Source organism: Dermacentor andersoni, chromosome 2 (assembly GCF_023375885.2).
Source record: "Dermacentor andersoni chromosome 2, qqDerAnde1_hic_scaffold, whole genome shotgun sequence".
Taxonomy (NCBI): Eukaryota; Metazoa; Arthropoda; class Arachnida; order Ixodida; family Ixodidae; genus Dermacentor; species Dermacentor andersoni.
The window spans coordinates 160,866,817-160,888,031 of NC_092815.1; the positions used below are offsets into that span (position 1 = coordinate 160,866,817).

The window sequence follows — 21,215 nt, forward strand, 5'->3', positions numbered from 1 at the left end:
TTGTTTCTTAACAACAAACACGGTGAGACCTCGTAGAGCGGAGATATTGCAGCGCGCCAGCCGCCACCTGAGGCGCGTTGTTTGTTAGCGATTTGAATTGCGAAAAAAAAAAGAAATACTGCGGCAGGCCTTTCGATCACGATTTCTTCTGCAACGTAGTCGCCTCCCGATATAAAAAAAAATTGTGGCGTTTCTAGGATGGCAATTTAACAATCTTCACAATAAGCGTAAGCCGCAGGAGAAGCGTTCTGTGAACGCAGCAGATGCTATGGCGCTCCCGCAATTACCGCGTGAGCATTTTGGCGAAATCCGGCGAAGTAAGTTCAGCGAGATGACAATTTTGCACGATATTTCAACGACATCGTGAACGTTCTCTTCTTCATGATATATCGCTCAGGTCCCCCCTTCAATGAGACCTGCATGTCCCATAACGCCCATATTCAAGATCCCATAAGACTGCATGGGGATCCCTTATAAAACGCCGCATGTTCGAGCAGCATGTGGGATAACTTGATATGGGACTTAAGAAGCACATGATATTTTTTTTTTTCGTAGGGACCATATATGCTGAAACCCTTTATTCAAGAATTCCCCCTCATTGCCAGTAGGCATTGTAGCAGGGGGGTTACGTCAGGGATGTAACAAGTCTACATTTTCACAACACACTTGCACTTAGGCAGCTTGTTCTATTCCACGATGCTCTTCGCAAAAATGGAGTGAGCGAACAAGCGCGTCCTCGGCTGGTATTGTACTTTAAGGACGTGATGATCTCGGTTGGAAATGTAAAATAGCTCTTTTATGTTTCTGTTATGTTTTTATGTTTCTTTGTTAATGCCAATTTTATTATTGAATATCTGGAAAAATGGCTTTGACCTCAACTTTCTTTGTCGCAATGACAGTGGTTTCCAACTCAAATCTTGCTCCATTATGATTACGCTCTTCGCTCTTCTATATCGACCCATGACAAACCTGGCCGCCCTGTTTTGGATAGGTTGTATATAAGAAATCAAAGTGGTTTCCGGTAGAAACCAATATGGGGCAAACATATTCTAATATCTGTCTTACACGTGTTACGTACACGCATCCTGATTTAATTCCGACTGGCGACATTTTAAGTTTCGCAGGGCAAAGTTCAGGGCTGTGCCAGCTTTTGCGACTATTTCATTTATATGTTCGCTCCAGGAGAAGTCAGCAGAAAATGCCACACCTAAATATTTTTTGAGCATCGACTTTGGTTATCCGCAGATCGTTAGTGATAATGCACTCATTTATAAGTGGCTTCCTTTTCTTAATGAAATAAACACGAACGCACATTTTAGTGTTAAGACACATATTCCGTTAGTTACACCAGTTTTAAACCCTCTCCAAATCATTCCGAAAGACTGTGGAATCATGCTCAAATATAATTTTTCCTGTATACAACGCGGTCGTCTGGAAACAGTCGGACGGGTTACGAAATACCCGCAGAAATGTCATTAATACAAATAAAAAATAAGGTATGTCCCATAGCTGAACCCTGTGGAACACCGAAAATAACATCCACGTACCGTGACATTTTGTCACTCAGTACGACACATTGAGTGCACTCGGACAGGTAATTCTCAATCCATCTAATAACGTTTTGATCTATGCCTACCTCCTTGAGTTTGTAAATGAGAAGAGAGCGTGTTGCAGTGTCGAAAAGGTTTTACGGAAATCTAAAAATAAACAATCGATCCGGCTTTCAGCGTCAATCTCTCACACTAAATCATGGTAAAATTCCGCAAGTCGCGTGGAAGTTACGGAAGCTATGTTGTTCCTTGATTAGGACATTGCTGTTTTGCGATGTGGTTCATAATTTTCTACGCAGATAATGTGCTCCATTACCTTCATGCGAGAGATGTCAGTGCGATAGGCTTATTCTGTATCGCGTTTTTCCAGCAACCTTTGTTCATTGGGACGTGTGCAATTGGCCTCGAGGACATTGCGTGGCGCCGCCTGCCGCAATCTCTCCGTGACGTAGAAAACGTCATCACGTGATACCGACTGTGAAGTGTTAGACGTTTGCAGTGGCTCAGCCAGTTCAGCCATCGTTGTTTTCGTGTTGCAAGTGCTTAATGTGTGCGTTAGCTGCAAAACAACCTGGTGTGCTGGCCAATTAAAAGGTGCAGGCCAACGTACGGCTTCGTCCACTCTCGTCGGGGCGTGTACGCGGCGCCATGGACGACGAGAGTGAAGAGGCCAATCGCGTATATTGGAGCTGTTGTGAAATTTACCCCGTAATCTACAACTCGAAGCACTCGCACATCTCGTGCATATTTATGTTTACCGAGGCAAGCGTGATTGCGCCCACCTATCTCTTGCTTTTGCGCGCAGGGTGTGCGGCTGAGAGGTAAAGACTTCGATTTGCGTTGATCGCCGTGCATGATTCACGACAATGCTTCGCCCTAGTTTTGAGCGCGTAATTAAATTGGCGACGCATATGATGCTTTGATATTGGTTATTAAGTTCGCATGACCTTTAATAAAGGTAGCCAGCCATACGCACTCTTGAGCATTCGTCGTGATGAGTGCGGCGTGCCACTTTCGCCAGAATTATCGCGGGACGATGATTTATCACGAATATATTTTGATAAGTGGAACTTCAACCGATTATATTTTTGCGTCCTCAATCCATGCTTCCACTATTTGCGCTTCTCTGCACAGGGTATTGTCACTGATGGGATGTGAAGTGAGCACGCTCCAAGCCCAGTGTGCATCGCTTGCTCGGCTCTTAATTACGATCACCATATTTCGTTTTCAGTGGTATGCTATCGGTCTCTAGCACCAACCAATTCGTTGACCAGCAGTTCAGCACGTCACGGTTGCTAACAGAAGGAGAGGCAGTGTGTGAGGCTGGACCCCGTTCGTATATGCAGCGTAAAGGAACAGCATGAGGACAAATTCACTCCCGCCGCCCTTGTGCTGCAAACAGCTGGAACAAACATTCCTCTCCGCGAGGTCGTGATCAAAGGCCGAATAGTGGAGACCGCATCGTGTAGTTGCAAAGCAGGGTATGAACGCGTATTCTTACTCGAAAAAAAAAAGCATTTACTTCTGTGCAACACTGAATTTCCGCTTGCACCTATGCTTTGCATAGTCTACGCACATATTGTATTGGCAGGCGCTAGTAGCGCTGGAAGCCGAGGATAAAGAAGTGTGTGTGGTAGCTGCTGCAAAAACGAAATGTAAACGGCCGTTCGCTTGGAACTGGCTGCTTGCGTTTTCCTCTCGCGACAAACTGCTGGAAGTGCGGGGTACGCACCCGCCCTATGCCTACTGGTCCTGAGCCAGAAGCTACCGACGCCAGTACCTCGGAGACGGCAGAAATCCATCGAAGCAGCCGTCGCCTCCAAGGTCTTCCACCGCAATACAGTCCCCTGCCAAGCTCCGTGAGGAAGATGTCAACAACAACCGCAAGCCAAACCGATGTGATACCAAATGATGCTGTACCATGCATTATCAACGCGCCTCGCACGCCTAACCCGTTCCACGGCGACGCCTTTGAGGATGTTGAGTATTGGTTGGACCATTTCGACAGGGTCGCCGCCTTTAATGATTGGGGCGATCGCCGTAAGTTGAAGAAGGTCTACTTTTCCCTTGTAGAGGCGGCAAGAGTGTGGTACGAGAACCACGAAACTTCATTTACCAGCTGCCAGGAGTTCTACCGACTGCTTCGCGACGCCTTCAGCACCCCTGAAAGGAAATAAAGAGCCGAACAGGCACTATCTTCGAAGTTCCAAATGCCGTACGAAACCGTGGCCATGTTCGTTGAAGACATGACGCAATTGTTCCGTCGGGCCGACCGACTAATGCCAGAAGACAAGAAGGTGCGTCTGTTAATGCGAGGTGTAAAAGAACAGCTTTTCGCGGACCTCGTGCGCAATCCTCCTACAACAGTGTATAAGTTCGTTCGTGAGGCAACAGTCACGGAACGCATGCTTCGGCAGCGGCTCTCACTGTATGAACGCCAGACCACCATGACTGCTGCAAGCTCTCTTGTACTGCAAATGATGACGGAGTCCCTTACCCAACTAACACGGCAGATTGTTCGAGAAGAACTGGAGAAATCTTATGCATCGGCTCCGGCACCTGTGAGTGCCACGGCTTTTACGGACGTCATTTGGGAGGAAATGGGCCAGGTGGTTCATCCCTCGCCACCAACACGTTGACAAACGAGACCAGGAAAAAACGGCGTTTATAACACCCGACGGTCTCTATGTATTTAAGGTCCTGCCTTTTGGATAGTGTTCCGCTCCGGCCACATTTCAACGCATGATGGACACAATTTTATCTGACCTCAAGTGGCACTCGTGTTTAGTCTACTTAGATGATGTACTTGTGTTTTCCACCGCGTTTGAGCGACACATCGAGCGGCTTGAGTCGGTTTTTCAAGCCATCCGCACCGCCGAACTGCCTGTGAAGCCCGAAAAATGTCCCTCCTTTGGATACGAGGAGCTTAAATTCCTAGGTCATATTGTCAGCAGCACCGGTGTGTGCCCCTGACCCTGACAAAGCCATGGCAGTTGCTCTGTTCCCGACACCGAAGACAAATCACGATGTCCGTCGATTTTTAGCGCTTTGTGCGTATTACCACCGTTTTGTGCCCAATTTTTGTGAGACTGCCGAGCCTTTGCAACGACTCATTAAGAACGACGTCACATTTGTTTGAGGCCCGGCACAATCCGACGCCTTCCAGGAGCTTCAGCGACGTCTACAGACGCCACCGATCCTTGATCACTTTGACAGAGAGGTCGACACAGAAGTGTATACTGAAGCAAGCAACGTTGGTCTCGGAGCGACACTCGTACAGTTTCAAGCTGGTGTTGAACGCGATATTGCCTATGCCAGCCGAAAGCTGTCTGCTGCTGAAAAAAAAAAAAAAAGACTACTCAGCAACTGAAAAGGAATGTCTGGTAGTCGTGTGGGCTACCTAGAAGTTCCGACCATACTTGTACGGGCGCCCCTTCCGCGTCGTAAGCGACCACCACTTTCTGTGCTGGCTGGCAAATCTCAAAGATCCTTCAGGCCGTCTCGCAAGATGGAGCCTTCGGTTGCAGGAATTTGACGTGACAATCGTCTATAAGTCTGGCCAGAAACACACGGACGCCGATTGTCTCTCCCGCGCTGTCGACGACCCCGCACCACTAGACACTGAAGACGACTGTGGTTTTCTTTGTACTCTTTCGTCTTTAAGTCTAGCTCAACAGCAACACCAAGATTCCGAGCTTCAACCCTTGATTGAATACCTTGAAGGAAGCCGCCAACAACCCAGTTCGCGCGTCACTTGTCCTCATTCTGCGCACGCGGCGACATCCTATACAAGCTGAACTTTCACCCTACTCCAACCGTTTTCCTTCTCGTTGTTCCCGCTTCTTTCCTCAACGACGTTCTACGTGCATGCCACGACGAACCAACGTCCGGGCATCTTGATTTCACGCGTACTCTGGCAAGGATCAAGCAGAAGTACTACAGGCGAAAACTCACAAAAACCGTGAAGTAGTACGTCAGACGTTGTCGAGATTGCCAACCTCACAAAGTTCAATCAATGAAACCAGCCAGTCTGCTTCAACCTGTACGACCTCCTTGCTCACCTTTTGAACAAGTCGGGAAGGATTTACTTGGCCCGTTTCCCATGTCTTCGGCTGATAACCGTTGGATCGTCATCGCCACCGATTACCTCACTCGATACTGCGAAACACAAGCCGTTCAGTGAGCTACTGCTTCAGATGTAGCCAACTTCTTTGCCAAAAATATCCTGCTTAGACATGGTGCTCCCGCTGTCGTCATCACAGACCGTGGTACGGCCTTCACCGCACAGTTGGTCCGAGGTATGCTGCAGCTCAGAGGAACAACGCACCGTACGGCTACTACGTATCACCCGCAGACTAACGGGTTAACTGAGCGTCTTAACAAAACGATTGCAGATATGCTTTCTATGTGTGCCGCCACGGATAATAAAAATTGGGACGAACTACTCCCGCATGTGACATTCGCGTATAACACTGCGCTTCAAGAAACCACCGGATTTCCTCCCTTTCGTCTGGTGTACGGACGCGACGTAACCACTATGCTCGACGTGATGCTCCTACCAACTTCGCCTCAACCTACCACACCAGATACAGACGCCTTTGTTCAGCGTACCGAAGCAGCGCGGCACCTTGCACGGCAACGAATCTTATCTCGGCAAAGTCAAGATGCTCGTAGATACAACGCCATCGGGACGTCACATACAACCCGGGAGATCTCGTATGGGTTTGGACCCCTATACGTCAACGAGGCTGCTCAGAAAAATTATTGCACCGATACTTTGGACACTACATACCTTTGCATCGTCTAAGTCCTGTCAACTACGTATTCCAGTCGGAACATCGCACTACTCCCGTAGACCACGTTCCCCTGACATTGTTCACATCACCAGGATGAAGTCCTACCACTTGCGCTGACTCCCATTCGCGAACTTTGTGGTGGAGCCCTTGTCGCCACGTCCGTTGTCTTTCTCATTTATTTTATTTTCTATTTGTGGCATTTAACATCTCCTCAACTCTTCTTTTTTTTGCTTAACTTTCGTCTAGTCGCATCGAGAAGTTGTTTCTCTTTTTTTTTTCTTGGGGAGGGAGGGGTAATGGCACGCGTTAGTAACGCTGGAAGCCGAGGATGAAGAAGTGTGTGGTAGCTGCTGCAGAAACGAACAGTAAACGGCCGTTCGCTTGGAACTGACTGCTTGCCTTTTCCTCTCGCGACAGTATACATAAATTTATATTTATTTTTTGCTCAAGCCAATTATCCTACTATTGAAGTTGAACTTAGCAGACATTAAGCTTGCTTATTTAATTATAGAAACTAAGTTTACTTCTCCATGCTAATACATAGTTGGCTATTTTTTACTATTTTATAGGAAACACAAATGCAAGCATATGGTAGCCTTGCTTTCCGAGCGTGAAAGAAGCCCACGAATACACGCAAAGTGCCTCGAGCGACCAGTCCCGCGGCAGTCTTGCGCGGCGACGGTGTTATCGCCTTTGGACTTTATACGGAACCTCACGGTGACGGCGACGGCCGAAATGCGCTTGGAGTGTCGATGTAATTGCTCTCGCGAAAAAACTTTACGCAATGAAATCACACCGAGCGCTTCACAAAGGCTATCAAAGCGTAAGGTTCCGCAATGCACGTTGCGCGTAACCTCCCACAAGTTATGCAGCCCGAAGGAAATCAGCCACGAGCTTATTTATCTCCAGCTCCCGATTGCGGCGAAGCTCGGTGTGTTTTGGACGGCCCAAGGGCCGGACAGGAAGGTTCTGCGATGGCACTGCTCCGGGATCAAGGCACCATCTTTTCGAGCCTGGCGCGAACAAACCTCGCAAATTCTAATACGTACAGTCCCGGGAAGAGTACGCATTTGGGTTGGTTGGTTCATGATGGCGTTCACGATTGGTTCCTATCTCATTGATTGCAATTTATTGCCCCTGCGTATTCTGAATTTTATGTTGCTATAGTGCTTTGAGATAGCGGTACAGTGTATATATGCTGACTGAAAGAATAAAAGACACTTCGTTGTTAGTGCTGTGGTTCGTGTCCCTCTCTTCATCCTGTTTAGCGCTGTTTTCTGCCCGTAGTCCCGGGAAGTTCCACGTCCTACTAACCGAACATTTTAGCTCCAATGATGTACGCAAATTCTTCTTCGCGGAAGTGCTTGCTACACACGCGATGATGAATGTTTGGCTGCTTCTCCATTCTCAGCTTTATCAACCATGCACCCTGCTGCTGCTTGGTTTTGGGGCACGCATGAAAACTCGCACTGGGCTCCGTCGAATACGTTCGGCACAGCTGCACCGAGCAGTAAATCCATGTTGAAATAATAGACAGTTTTAGTACTGCGCCATGACGATACGTACGCAGCACGCAAGCGCTTTGCGGAAGGTAGGAGCGCGTGTCACGTTAGGGCTTTCAGTACTGCGAAATGCCCACGTACGTACGTAAGCGGACGACGGGCGCGTCGGAGCGCGTTGGCCGCGTCCGCCAGTACGTCGAACCGTCGGTCGAACTATAGGCGCTGCTGATGTCGCCAACGTGATGTAGCGTGCGGGCGCGTTCACACTTCGTAGAACTATATTTAGGCATTTAAGAGACTACTTTTAATACGGATGCAACACACGAATCATATCAAGAAAAATAAAGACCGAGTGCTCGCTATATGGGGCTGGCACGGTCATATGCGACGAACTGCGCCAACAGGAGGTCGAGCCTTTGGCGCAAACAGCGCAAACAGCGCACACTGAACACGTTCTCAAAAATTACAGGTTCTCTTAAGATCTCTTTTACGAGGTGAACGGGGAAAGCCTACTCTTCCTCCTCTTATCATTCGCGTCTTTCTCTTGGCCTCTTCTCTTTCTCTTCTTTCTTTTAGTCATTACCGCTCACTACTAAGCATTTTTGTCATTTGTAATCGATTGTGGTCATTACAAGCCGTATTTAGACATGTTGTCATATAATAGTCATTAGTAGTCATTACTAGTCATTACTAAGCATTTTTAGTCATTTCTAATCAATTGTAGTCGTTACAAGTTGTCGTTAGACATATTGGTCATGTCGTAGTCATTACAAGTCATTAGTAGTTATTTCAGTCATTACTACTGATTACTTGACATTTCTAGTCATTTGTAATCAATTTTGGACTTTACTAGCCGTCGTTAGACATATTGGTCATTTCGGATTCACTAGTAGTCATTACAAGTCATTAGTAGTGATTTCAGTCATTACTACTCATTACTCGACATTTCTAGTCATTTCTAATCAATTTGGTTATTACAAACCGTCGTGAGACATATTGGTCATTTCGAAGTCATTAGTAGTCATTACAAGTCATTAGTAGTTATTGTCAGTCATTACTACTCATCACTTGACATTTCTAGTCATTTCTAATCAATTTTGATCATTACAAGCCGTCGTTAGACATACTGGTCCTTTGGGAGTCATTAGTAGCCATTAAAAGTCATTAGTAGTCATTATTAGTCATTACTAGTCATTAACCTCTACCAATCGCTATTATAACGTTATCATTCACTAACTCTCACTATCAATCATTTTTCATTCCTTAATCCATTTTTAATCTGTCTTCATATGGCGCGATGACGCTTCGGCGGACATTCCGGCGGTCAGGTCTGCTGACACAAACTTCACCATGAGCCTAGAAAGGTTTTCGCCTTAAAAACTAATTGCCTATTTTTGCTAAGCGTTCCCACCGTGCAGGATCCAGGAATGGCTTCTGCGCGTTCACGCAGCAGAGCCAAATCATAGGCCATCAAAAAGTACAGCCTTCCGCTGGTCGCCCTTGACGCTGCCATCTTGCGAAACTCTTTTGTCTCGCGCTCTCCCGAACAAACGAGAACCACGAGAGCAGCACGCAAGGCTCCCTACGTACGCACGCAAAAATCGGATGCGTGCGTACGCAGCGGCCGCGTACGCATCACATACCGTTCGTGTTGCGTTCTGCATGGGCGCACTTTGCCGTACGTAGCGATCTTACGTACGCAACGCCATTGCGTACGCAACGTACGCAGTACTAAAACTGTCTAATAAACCAAATCACTGTCTTCGGGATGAAAGGCAGCGCGCGAGCAGCGCTGGCGTGGCTGGTGGCGGCAAAGGCGAGTCACGTGATGTCGTTTACTACGTCACAGCGATAGCATCGCCGGTCTCTCTTGTGCATGGTGGCCCTCGAGGCCAATACACACTCTTAAAACGGTTGCACCCTTTGGGGTGTATATTTGTCCCACACGAACTCAAACAAAGTTCAAAAACGAGCTAGGGATAGTCAGTTATCACTGCATTGCAATGAATGTGGCTGCAAGCCGCAATTTAAAGATGTGACCTGCCTGTGAAAATACCGCGATGACCGCGCACGTCTTATTTCCGAAGCTTTCCACATTCATGTTAGCGGCGAAGCATGTGTAAGCCTTCCCTCTACTTCTCTCCGTCCGAAGGAGATTGCCTTCCTATCGCATTAATTGCACTTTTCTCCCCTGCGCATGCTGAATTCTGTTGATTCCGTGCTTTCTGACAGCGGCGTAGTATATATATGCTGACTGAAAGAATAAAGTCACTTGGTTGTTAGTCAGTGCTGTTGTCTGTGTCCCTCTCCTCGTCCTGTTGTTTAGCGCTGTTTTACTGCTCGTACATTATATGTTCCGGTTTCATGTCGGAATTTTTTTTATTGCGCAGAACAAGAGGTGCGCTTAGTAGTACTACATTGTCAGTCAGCCCTTCCCTCCTCCTCTATCCCCTCTACCTCATACAGGGTTATGTTACGTCCGTTTGCTGATACTTTCATTCATTGATTTCTTTCAGTATCTTTTTGTGTCTTCTAGACGGTTACATATTGCGAACGTGGTCAAAGAAAAAAGCCGTTACTTGATGCCTAGAAAAAAAAAAAATTCTTGGTCCCGTTCTTTGTACCCACAGGAACACAGCAACAATGTCGTTAACAAACGCAAGAACAAAACAGATGGACGCTATTCTAGAGTACATTATATGCACAGAGACGACGACGACGACGACAACAACAACAACAACAACAACAACAACAACAACAACAACAACAACAACAACAACAACAACAACAACAACAACAACAACAACAACAATAATAATAATAACAACAACAATAATAACAACAACAATAATAACAATAATAACAATAATAACAACAATAATAATAATAATAATAATAAACATACCACCATCATACGGTGCGAATTCTTGAAGAGCGAAATATCATAGCTAGCGCCCTGGGCTAATCCTGAAGGTGGTACAATGTCACATAGCGTCTCGAAGCGCTATAGCTGCCACGAGCGAAGACTGGGAAAACCGGCGACGCACTCGCTTTTCAAGCAACCTATCGCTAGGCGACGCGATGCGTGCGAAGGACGAGGGTGTCAATATTTTCACGTTACATTCCTGCGTCTGTGGCACGCGCACACGTGCTTTCGATTTATCAACGGAAATTATTGCAATGTGCGACGGGATGCACGAGCCAGTCACCTGAAATCGCTAGTCGCCGTTGGTGCGAGGGAAGTGGGCTGGATCCATTCCTGATCTGGGCTTTCAAGCTGGTATACTGTTACCATTTTACCAGTGCTTTAACTAAAATGTATCCTTAGGCTTGAAGCATCTTTAAGCATGCGCACATTCTAATTGGGGTTTCCAAATCCAGTTCATGGAGGCATGGTTGCCCGGAACGTACTTTTTTGCTGTGCTTGGATTGTCTACTGTAGCAATAAAGAAAAGAAAAAGTAAGTGGCCGGAGGAGTGGAGCAATACCACCAATCGGGCGCATAATCCTTTTCTTTTGTTGTTTTCATTTTTTTTTCATATTAAAGAGGCCTGAAACGATGCGAGATAGGAACGCGCCTACCGCAAAGTGCCCGCGGTACGAAGCAAATACTATTCTACGCATTCAAAACGCGTATGATCCGCAGTGATGGGTCGGCGCGCAGTGAAAACGCGGCTTTCCCGTCGCGAAACGCAGGAAGTGCTGCGCCACAACTACTCGGCGACGCTGACGCGGGTGCCGTTCTTCGCGCAAGCGGACCCGGACTTCACGAACGCGATCGCGGAGCGACTTAACGCCGAGTACTACCAGCCGCGCGACGTGATCGCCCGGCGCGGCACCATGGGTCAGAAGGTGTACTTCGTGCGGTCCGGTGTCGCCAACGCCCTCAGCGAGAAGCAAGAGCTGCTCGACACCTACACCACGGGAGACTACTTCGGCCGTGAGATATGTTATCCGTACACACGTCGTACATTAGCCGAGTTGTGTACCCTGGCCACGCTGTTTCTGTGCGAAGCATCCATGGGCTTGAAGGCGTGTAGATGGTCTTGTGCAGGTGACCCTGCGCACACTGCTCATTGTATCCTTGAAAAAAAAAAAAAAGTGAACTCAATACATCGACGGCGGTCGCCGCTTACTAGCACGGAAGCAAGTATTGCCTGTCCAGCTACTGTTTACGATATATCGTGTAATACCTACACACTAAGAAATATTGAGCTCTTAAGGGTGTTTTCTCGCCTCTATCACTCACTTTCTTACGCCCATAGAAAAGGGTGTATAGCGAACTAATACAGCCAGTTGAGAGGGTGATTGTTTTTTTCTTTTTTTGAAGTGCACCCTGTGTCCCAGTGTGCGTTTTGTCAAAGTACACGCTACGTCTTATTTTTGCCAACGATAACTTTTTTTATATCACAAATCCTAGTCTTTCAGACGCCGCGGTATAGTAATCCCAAAGCGTTTTCCGAATTGGTTGAAAATATTAGCACAGCCTGAATTCGAATTGTACACCTACGAAATGCGAGTCGGAAGTGCTATTTCTCGGCCACTCCACAGGCGCAAATGCTGCGCATAATACAGTACTTTAAAAGCACAGTAACGCCTTTAGGCTGCTGTGATAGGCGGACGCCAAGCACTTAATGCTTCAGTTTATATATAAATGCGACCCAAGGTGAAGCAATCTAAGCGAAGCTACCAGTAAGATGCGAAAAGGCAGGAAGGCGAGAACGGAACAAAGTAAATGTGACTTTCCATTTTGCGACCGGCACGCGCCACCTCCACAGTAAATGCTGTGTTCCTATCGGTAGCAGATTGCTCCCCGTGTACTTGCGCATTTTCATTATAACCTATACTGCATGAAACGGCGCTAGACTTAAGTATAGCACCGGCCCTGATGCTAGACTATAGAAAGAACATGCACCTTAAGGACTATGATTGGCTGAGTCACTATCATATGCTGATAACTGACAGCTGATCTATAAAACAACGTCAAGCTCAAACAACATAAACGAAGCCAGTGGTCAATAAAACGAAAGGTAAGGTAGGAAATAAAAGAAAAGCAGCTCCGTCTTTCCACTTCACCATGCACCGGAAGCGCTATGCACACGAAACAGCAGCGTGACATCCACAGCCGACTGTGACCACATGACGTGCTTGAACAGCCAGTTCGCGCAAACCTCTGGAAAATACATACTTATGGCTTTTTTAGTTGCTTGAAATGTAGAATGGTCCCAGCACTCTTCAATTCTGCAAGGTGTATGTTTCGCACAAAACACCCTTTCGGCACCCTGAAATTATTGAAAGGGCGCAGTAAGGATGTTCTGCTAAGGAATGCAGTCATTTTCGAAATTTTGAGAGAGAGTAAGGGTACAAGAAGAGTGTTTGGACATCCAATCTACTCCTGAGGATGTGATTTTCCTTATAGTGTATAGCTGGACAGTCAATTGAAACCCGCTTCTTGGCTAGTTAAGCGGAGGTGGCGCGTCCATGTATTGAGTGCACATTTTCGAGGAAATTCTTAAGTGATTACTAAAAGCGGCACAGCAGACATGATAACGCGTTCTCTTTTTCTTGAAGGGGGGGAGGGGGGAGGGAGCGGGAGGAAGGGGGGATATCAAACTCGGCACATTATTTCTCTCGTTTCCCTTGAACCTATATGTCGCGGTTTCATTCATTGAGACGCTCCCACATAGCCGGCTGTGTTAGCATAAGAAAAAGAAATGAACTAGCAATATATATATTTTTTCATGACTGCGGCTGTGAGACGCATATATATAGATGCCGTGTACGTCTTTATGCGTCTTTCTTTAGGATAAACGACGGGTACCTCTCGAGGTGATGTGTGATGCCTGTGTGTGTCCTTTTAGCCGCTCTTTCCTGACAAACCTGTCTTTTGTGGGAATCATTAAGAGACTTGCCGCGTTGCTTACAACTACTCACTAGGCTCATTCGTATTCAGTCGCGGTCAGGCTCGGCCCTGCACGAGTACTCCATTTCGTATACATAACGGGCAACGATACGAAGTCTTCCTTCTCCGCCCGCACTCGCGACGAAGAAGTCGTGTCACGTATGAAAGGTCTCTGTAATTTCATGTGGCATGAAGTCTCGTGCTTTCGTGTCACAAAGAATATGACGTAATTTATTACATAGAAGGTGTTTCCAATTTAGAACCTATTTACCATCGAGCGAATGGAGGGACACGTTTCGATCTCCAACCGGCGCCACCTCTAGCGCTATAGCGACGAGAACATCGTTCCAGTATGCGACGACTTTGCATACTGGAAGCGCGAAGGGGCACAAATAATACGTGTTTCGACGTAAGCTTGCACCGACGAGTTGTAGTTATAACATATCAAGTAGTTATGTTCCGTGGAGAGTGTCGCAGATCAGAAGCAACCGCACCGCAACATGTGCGAAGGGAGATTTCTAGGAGCGCACTAACATGCCTACAGAGTAAAAAAATGGCCCCTACGACCCTCTAACCTTAAGGGGTAAGATAGAATCATTGAAACGAACAAATGTTATCTTTCTGGCGGCGTTCTTTGGCGAGCAAACGGGACTGCACAAAAACAGACGACATGAAAACTACATGAAAGAAGCTTTTCTAACCGTCGTTGTCAAGCTGTCGTGGTAGATATATTGGTGTGCACTATAGGTGGTCAGCATTCAGTACACAGTTTCAACTATAGCTTCTCTCATCGCAGCTGCAGATTGAGCTGGCTTTGATGTATACGGTAAACTTTGTTTACGCCCTTAAGGGCAAGGTGTTGGCCATAAGACAAAACAGCACTCTAGCCTTAAAGGTGCAAAATTTTTTATTGATAAGCTTCCGCAGCGCTGCTCGTAGGTATCAAACTGGTGCTGTCTGCTGGCAGAAATGCGTCCTGCGGCATACGCGCGACTCAATCGCATATTTGATCTTCCGTGCAATATTTGCGACTGTATCGCGCAGAATCGTGCCTGATGGGCGCCAAGGTTCGCCAGGACAACGTCGTCGCCGCGAATCACTGCAGCGTTCTCACGCTGCTGGCGACCGACTTCCACGAGGTGATGGGACGCTTCCCGTCGGTGCGGGGCATCTTCCAGACGCTGCTGTTCGAGATGAACTCGCAAGAGCACGCGGAGCGACGTCGCCTTCAGTTGATGCGCAGGTATGGCGTTGTTCTATACAGTACACGGGCAGGATGCATTGATGGGCTATTCGTGTGTATTCATGTAGTAAGCTTTAGCGCAAACAGGACGACACGAGAAGGAGATGGGTGTCGCGCCGACGTGGCCTGTCGCCTCACTCGGCAGAGTGAATTAACACTCGGGTGCAAGGAGTTTTGATGCGAAAGCGTCAAATGGCCCATTGAGCGAAAACGCCGGCGGCGTCTGTAGCAGCGAAACGGTGCCTAAAATCCCATTGGCTGCGGCGCCACGTCAGGAGCGCGCCGTCATGCTGGCGCTTGCTTGCTGGCTCGTGCCTCAACGGAGCAGAGCGGGCAAAAGGGAGCACTTGCTGCGCAATAGCGCACCGGGTGTTGCGTGAGGAGAGAGGGAATCGCCGCGACGCCACGTCACATTCGCTCTCGCTCTCGAACGCCTGCGGCAGCCGCGCGTTCCTTGACTTCGCAAGCTCTCGCCTGCGTTCCAAGTGCGCCTCGGCGCGGCCAAATCAGAACGCATCAAACGTCTCAACGCGCTCGCTTGCCCATGAGGAGTTTATAACTCGAAGGACCACTCAGCGGCGTTCAATTCGAAATTAATGCTTTCGCATTCACAACACATAAGAAGCGCTTAGGTGTCCTCAGATTTTTTTGTCGATACAGTTGAAACAAGCTTGCCTGGAGAAAGCTTGTTTCGATTCTGTTGGTAAAAAAAAAATCGAAACAGGCTTTCTCCAACACAAAAAGGGACGTTCGGGGGATGACGGCCTTTCTGCTGTACGTTGTTCAGAAACGAGCACTTGTGCGAGAAGGGAAATGACCTCGCACTTTGCTGATGGCAGAAGGCTCGGAAAATTTGCACACATTGGGTCGCGCAAAAAGAAAGAGTCTGGCGGCACCATGCCGCCAATTTCGCTAGGTCAATCACCTTTAAAGCGTCTGGAACTCCCATAGTTGCCGAGCACAAGGGCTCGGGCACGCTTGTACCTATTTTACCGGTAGGTACCCGGCTTCTGTTCGTTTTCCTTACCTTTGTTTCAAATGTTATTTTCGCGCTGCTCGCTTCAAATATGTGAGTAGAGAACATGGAATTCACCGTACAGGAAGTACTACAAGCAATGGTCAAGATTAAGGCACATTCGACGGTATGTTGCGAAAGCTTACAAGAGCGGAACCCCTACAACGATCTCCAAAAACTGAATGCATGGACCCAACATGCTGTCAACGAATATTTTGAAGGCGCGGTCGAGTGTTCTCAGCCAACTGAACAGAACAGAACATAGGGCCCTATAACGTAAAACTATTCCAATATGTTTCTATTCCAATTCCCTGACGTCAAATTTGCGTAACCACCGACGCAAGCACCGGGCGGTCACCCACAGGGTTGTCTGAACAGACCAATCAAACACTCTCCTCGTTCATAGGAGGTCACTTTTGTTTGCTCGAAAAACGAATAACAATGCCTACACTGAGCGGCTTGTCGTATATAATTGGCTGACAAGAGGCGAAGAGAACGCTCAAGTGGAGAGGGATTCACTGGGGCAGAGCCAGTGCACTGAAAATTGATAACCGGATGAAGAGGGTGGTGCCGACGTCTGCGATTGGTCGGCTTTCCCTTACTTAGCTTGTGGTGGCTGGAGGAAAATCGCGGCGGCATGCAACGGAAGCTTAAGAATGACGCTAAAACTGACCCTCAGCAAAGAAGAGTTGGCAGAATGAGGTAGTAAACGTGCCGAAAGTGCTTGAAAACGTTACAAGGTCACGCAAGATGCTTTATTATACGCAAATACACCCATGCTCTCCGGCAGGTGCGAGTAGCCAGCGTCTCAGCGATTGGCGGCAGCCATCTTTTATTGCTTTCGGAACGGGGCAGCCTGCGGCTATTCCGAAAAAATTTCAGTTTTGTTCGGCATACTAATGCATCTTTATCGCGTACACGTCACTTTGACGCGGTGAGTTTGTGTGGTTTTGTGACGTCGTGTGACAGGCAGGTGAAGTGGGTGCAGCCCGAAAACTTCTTACCAATAGCCGAGGGCTAATGGCGAAAATGGGTCGAATCAGAAATAACTGTTTTTCTTTTTCCTGTCAAATCATGCATAATCAGTGTGTACACATCATATCAGATGGGGAGGTATTGCGGTTTTCGCGACGTCGCGTGACAGACAGGTGAAGTGGGGGGTGGTCGAAAAAAGTTTTTGACCAATCGCGGAGGGCTGATAGCAGAATTGGAATAGAAAAGTTTGGAATAGTTTTACGTTATAGCGCCCATAGTCACTGGTTGCGCGTCCGCTATGTTCGACGTGACATGTTCGCTGACGTGACCCACGAATGGTGCCTGGTTGGCGTGGACGTCGACGTGGTGCCTCACCGAGCCTTGAGCTCAGGCTTGGCGTAGGTGACAACAGATAATAGCAATGCGCCAAATCCTTTGTCGACATTTGCTGAGACGCAGCGCCTTCGGCTGTTTCCTTGTCAATGAAGACGCAGGATAAGCCGTTACTGTCAGCTGACATATTAAATAAATAAATAAATAAATAAATAAATAAATAAATAAATAAATAAATAAATAAACGCCGCTACACAAGTGAGCTCAGAAATACGTGCCTCATCACAGTAATAAGAGTTCATGGAGTACAGTTTCCAAAAATTAATAGTGCTTGCAGGAATGGCTGAGGGGCTAACTAGCTTTTCTGTTAATATACGTTGTAACGGTTGTACCAACGCTACAGGGTTACCACTCTCCGTGTAGTCATTAATGCTCAATCTTATCGTCTGTACGCACCTATAAATTGATATTCGATGTTTTGCGATGTCAAATTCTTGAAGCGAAGTGCGAATAAAATAGCGATATCTTATCCAATTCTATCTTATTTAGATGGGCTAATTAGCTTTCCTGATATGTGTTAACAAAGAACGGTTGTACCAGCATTACAGTTAGCGTTCTCCGTGTAGTAATTATCGTCTATACCAGTTTACAAATTAATATTCGATATATCAAGATGTAAGATTCTTAAATCAAACGCGAATAAAATAGCGAAATCTTATCCGATTCGAACTCATTTCACACTCATCCATGCGCAGGCCATCGTCGGTGCTCATCCTACCGGAACTGCGTCGCATGGGCGCCATCACGCCTTCTACGGAAACCACCGACGAAAGCACTCCCGCGCACAGCATCCTTGACATGGACACAAAGTACGCCCGTCCCCCTGTCGCGTAGTGCAGCCCGCTTAAGGGACGAACGGGACAAAGCGCATCCTCCTCCGTAGTACTGTAGGGAATCGGGGAAGGCAGACTTCGTGAGGCAAAAGTTCCCACATGTCTCTCGCGAAACTCACGTATTCGCACAAAGGTTGGGCGAACGCCCAGAAGGAAGATTTCCTCCACTCTGAACGATCGGAACGCTAGAGTTTCTTCTAAAGGTGTGCTCCAGTTTTGTCCACGACCGGAGAGAACCTACGCAGACATCTGATAAGACAGCTTTGAGCCCGAGTAATAGAACGCGTCCGGAACAGTCTGGAAGTGTGCGACGTGACGCCAACCAGCGTTGAAATGAAAGTGCTAAGAAAAGCATACATTATCTTTGTATGTTAGCTATTTGCGTGTGCGCACCTATGAGAAACACGATGTAGCTTATGTTAAGGTAAAGTGTGACTACGTTTTCTTGTGCGCAAACGACCTTACCGCCGAGTTTCCAAGCCTTGTGCTCAGCTGCCATATTGTTTGGACAGCAAAGTATGCCGCATCGTTTTTTTACTTTGGCGTTGTCTTTGGCGGCGTCATCAGAAGTGGAAAGAGACTTAAGATAGCCGCTGTGCGCCTAGCCGTCTACTTTGCCGTCTACATCGAGTATTGGAACACAACCTCGTGCATTTAGAGAAGTACAATTTCTTTGAAATTTCGGCCAATAAAGACAGGTACCACGTTGCAAGTAAAGCCACAAGAACGTCTCGCATCACAAGCCCGAAGATCGGACATATCCATGTACTAGCTGTCATATTAATGGAAGCGGAATGATCGCAGCAGCCAGAGTCATTTCGAGGAATCCTAGTAGGAAGCTCTATCGCTTCCTTTCCGCTCCCGTTCCGGTCATCCTTTCGACTTCCGTTGTCAAGCCCAACTTACGCCGTCTCGCTTTCTGGTCCGAGTGGAAGTGACGTCATCTGCTTTCTGCTACTGCTGCGTAGGCCAAGAGCACACGAAGTTTCTTGCAACAGTTAATGTATAGGGAACGGCGCCAGTGTTGACGGGAGCTGCAAGCGTGGTCGTTCAGTCAGCGTGTAAATGATGGTTAAGCACATGAATTTGCCTAAACTTCGTCCTTGTGGCTTCGAATGGCTTTGTGACTTAGCAAACTGATAATTTGGAACAAAAACGTTGCGTTATGAATACAACTGTTCTCAACGATTACGCGTCTTATTGACTTCTGCGTTTAGATAAATAGGATTGCTGCGAAACTGCAGCCAATAAAGGCAGTTGAAGCGCAGTAAACAAGGACAGAAAGACGAAGGTCAGACAGATCCGTGTGCTGACCATTACCCCATTGTACGTGACTGATGGCAGCGGCCAGAGTTTCCTTTTGTAATTCTATTACGAATCTCTATGGTAGTACCGGAGTGAAAAAAAGATCAGTGAAAACAGAAATTCAGGAAGCGAAAATCGCGCAAGCAAAACTACCGAAAGCGGACATCCAGGAAGCAGGGCAGGTATCCGCGACGAACCAGGGAAGAGTGGCGCACATCAGGGTTTGATGCTTCATGGTTAGACCCTTCCTATACAGTAATCTGGAATTACAAGAAGCTGGCATATGAGCTTTAAGTAAAACAAGCATGGCTCAAATTAATTGGAGTGGAAAGAAGAAGCCACGTAAATGGTGGAAAAAGCAGATAAAGCAGTCTATAGAAAGGCGTGAACAGGGACTTTGGGGTCATAGCGAAGCCAGAAAGTTGGGTCTACACGAAGAGGTACTGCTTAGGTGGAACAATTAAGTAGCGGGAAAATAAAAGGGTGAAAGTGAATTAAGAGGAGGAATCAACTTTATTTTAGGACAGCAGATTTGAGACCTAGGCCTCTCTACCTAGATGACGACCTCGAGCCCTTGGGCCCTGGTGGCATCTTCGGTCTGCTGGATTGCCTTAGCTTGGTCTTGCCGTGCGCAGCTGAGCAACGCGGTCTCCCACTGCTCTCTGGCCTTGTGTATTTTATTGTGTGTGGGTTTCTGAGGACAAGCCCAAACCATATGTTGTAGGTCCACCCTTTCTTGACAGAATCTACATCTGTCCGTTTGAAGGTCCGGGTAGCAGCGGTGGTAGGCCACCGGGTTCGGATATGCATCTGTTTTTAAGAGGCGCCATGTCGTCGCTTGCCGTCTACTTAGCGAGGACTGAATTAGCACAACAAATAATTATATGTACAATTGAACACTGAGAACATTGCATTAACAGGTAATCATGACAAAAGAAATAAAGGCAAACATGAAAGATTCTGAGACTATGTAATAGGTCTAGGAGCACGAAATAAAATTTCAGGAACCTGTGTGCGGGGTGAAGGCAATAGCGTCTTCGAGAAAGACTACACGATGCGGTGTATCATCTACGTTATTCGGAAGTTCAGAATTTCAGGAACCGTTATGCGAGGTGAAGACAATAACATCTTCGAAAAAGACGACCTGCTGCGATGAATCATCGACGTCATTAGGGAAACTTTGGCAAGAAAGTAGGTTCAAAAAACTCCAGCACAAAGAGCACAAAATCTAACGTAAGAACTTTATATGAAAAAGAAAGCTGGAAATGTCCCTAATAACGCAACAGCAGGACCCGGCGAAATCCCAGTGGAGGTGATCAAAGAGCTGAGTCCAAAGAGCAAGACACAGCTTACTATGGTTATCGAGCATCTGGTTAAATCGAAGGAAATTGTGATTGGGTGGCGTGAAAACAAGGTGAACCTTATCTATAAAGGCAAAGCTGATAAGGATACGAGGAGCTCGTATACTCTTACAGTAAGGTTGGTGATACATAGAATGACTAATAAAGCCACAGAATTAGGGTTGTCGAAACTGGTGGAGAAAAATAATGTATTCGGGAAACTACAGAATGAATTCAGACCAGGCAGATGCTTAGAGGATCAATGCACTACAATTTCAATAGCTCAGAATAGATCTGTATGAGTAGCATTTCTAGATATTAAGGGAACTTACGACAACGTAGACAATGAATTGCTGTGAGA

At 47.1% G+C, this 21,215-nt stretch overlaps 1 protein-coding gene across 4 annotated transcripts in view; it reads left to right on the forward strand.

Annotated features, from left to right (window-relative positions):
* LOC126540911 (potassium/sodium hyperpolarization-activated cyclic nucleotide-gated channel 3-like) overlaps positions 1 to 21,215 on the forward strand; it is an 82,349-nt gene that overhangs the window by 58,536 nt on the left and 2,598 nt on the right. For 3 of the 4 annotated variants that reach the window (XM_072286581.1, XM_055076078.2, XM_050187731.3), the window contains 3 exons: positions 11,545 to 11,788; positions 14,795 to 14,993; positions 18,072 to 18,185. In XM_072286581.1, coding sequence (XP_072142682.1) covers positions 11,545 to 11,788; positions 14,795 to 14,993; positions 18,072 to 18,185 — 557 coding nt within the window. The remainder of the gene's footprint in view (positions 1 to 11,544; positions 11,789 to 14,794; positions 14,994 to 18,071; positions 18,186 to 21,215) is intronic. The other variant, XM_055076077.2, reaches the window with a different exon arrangement.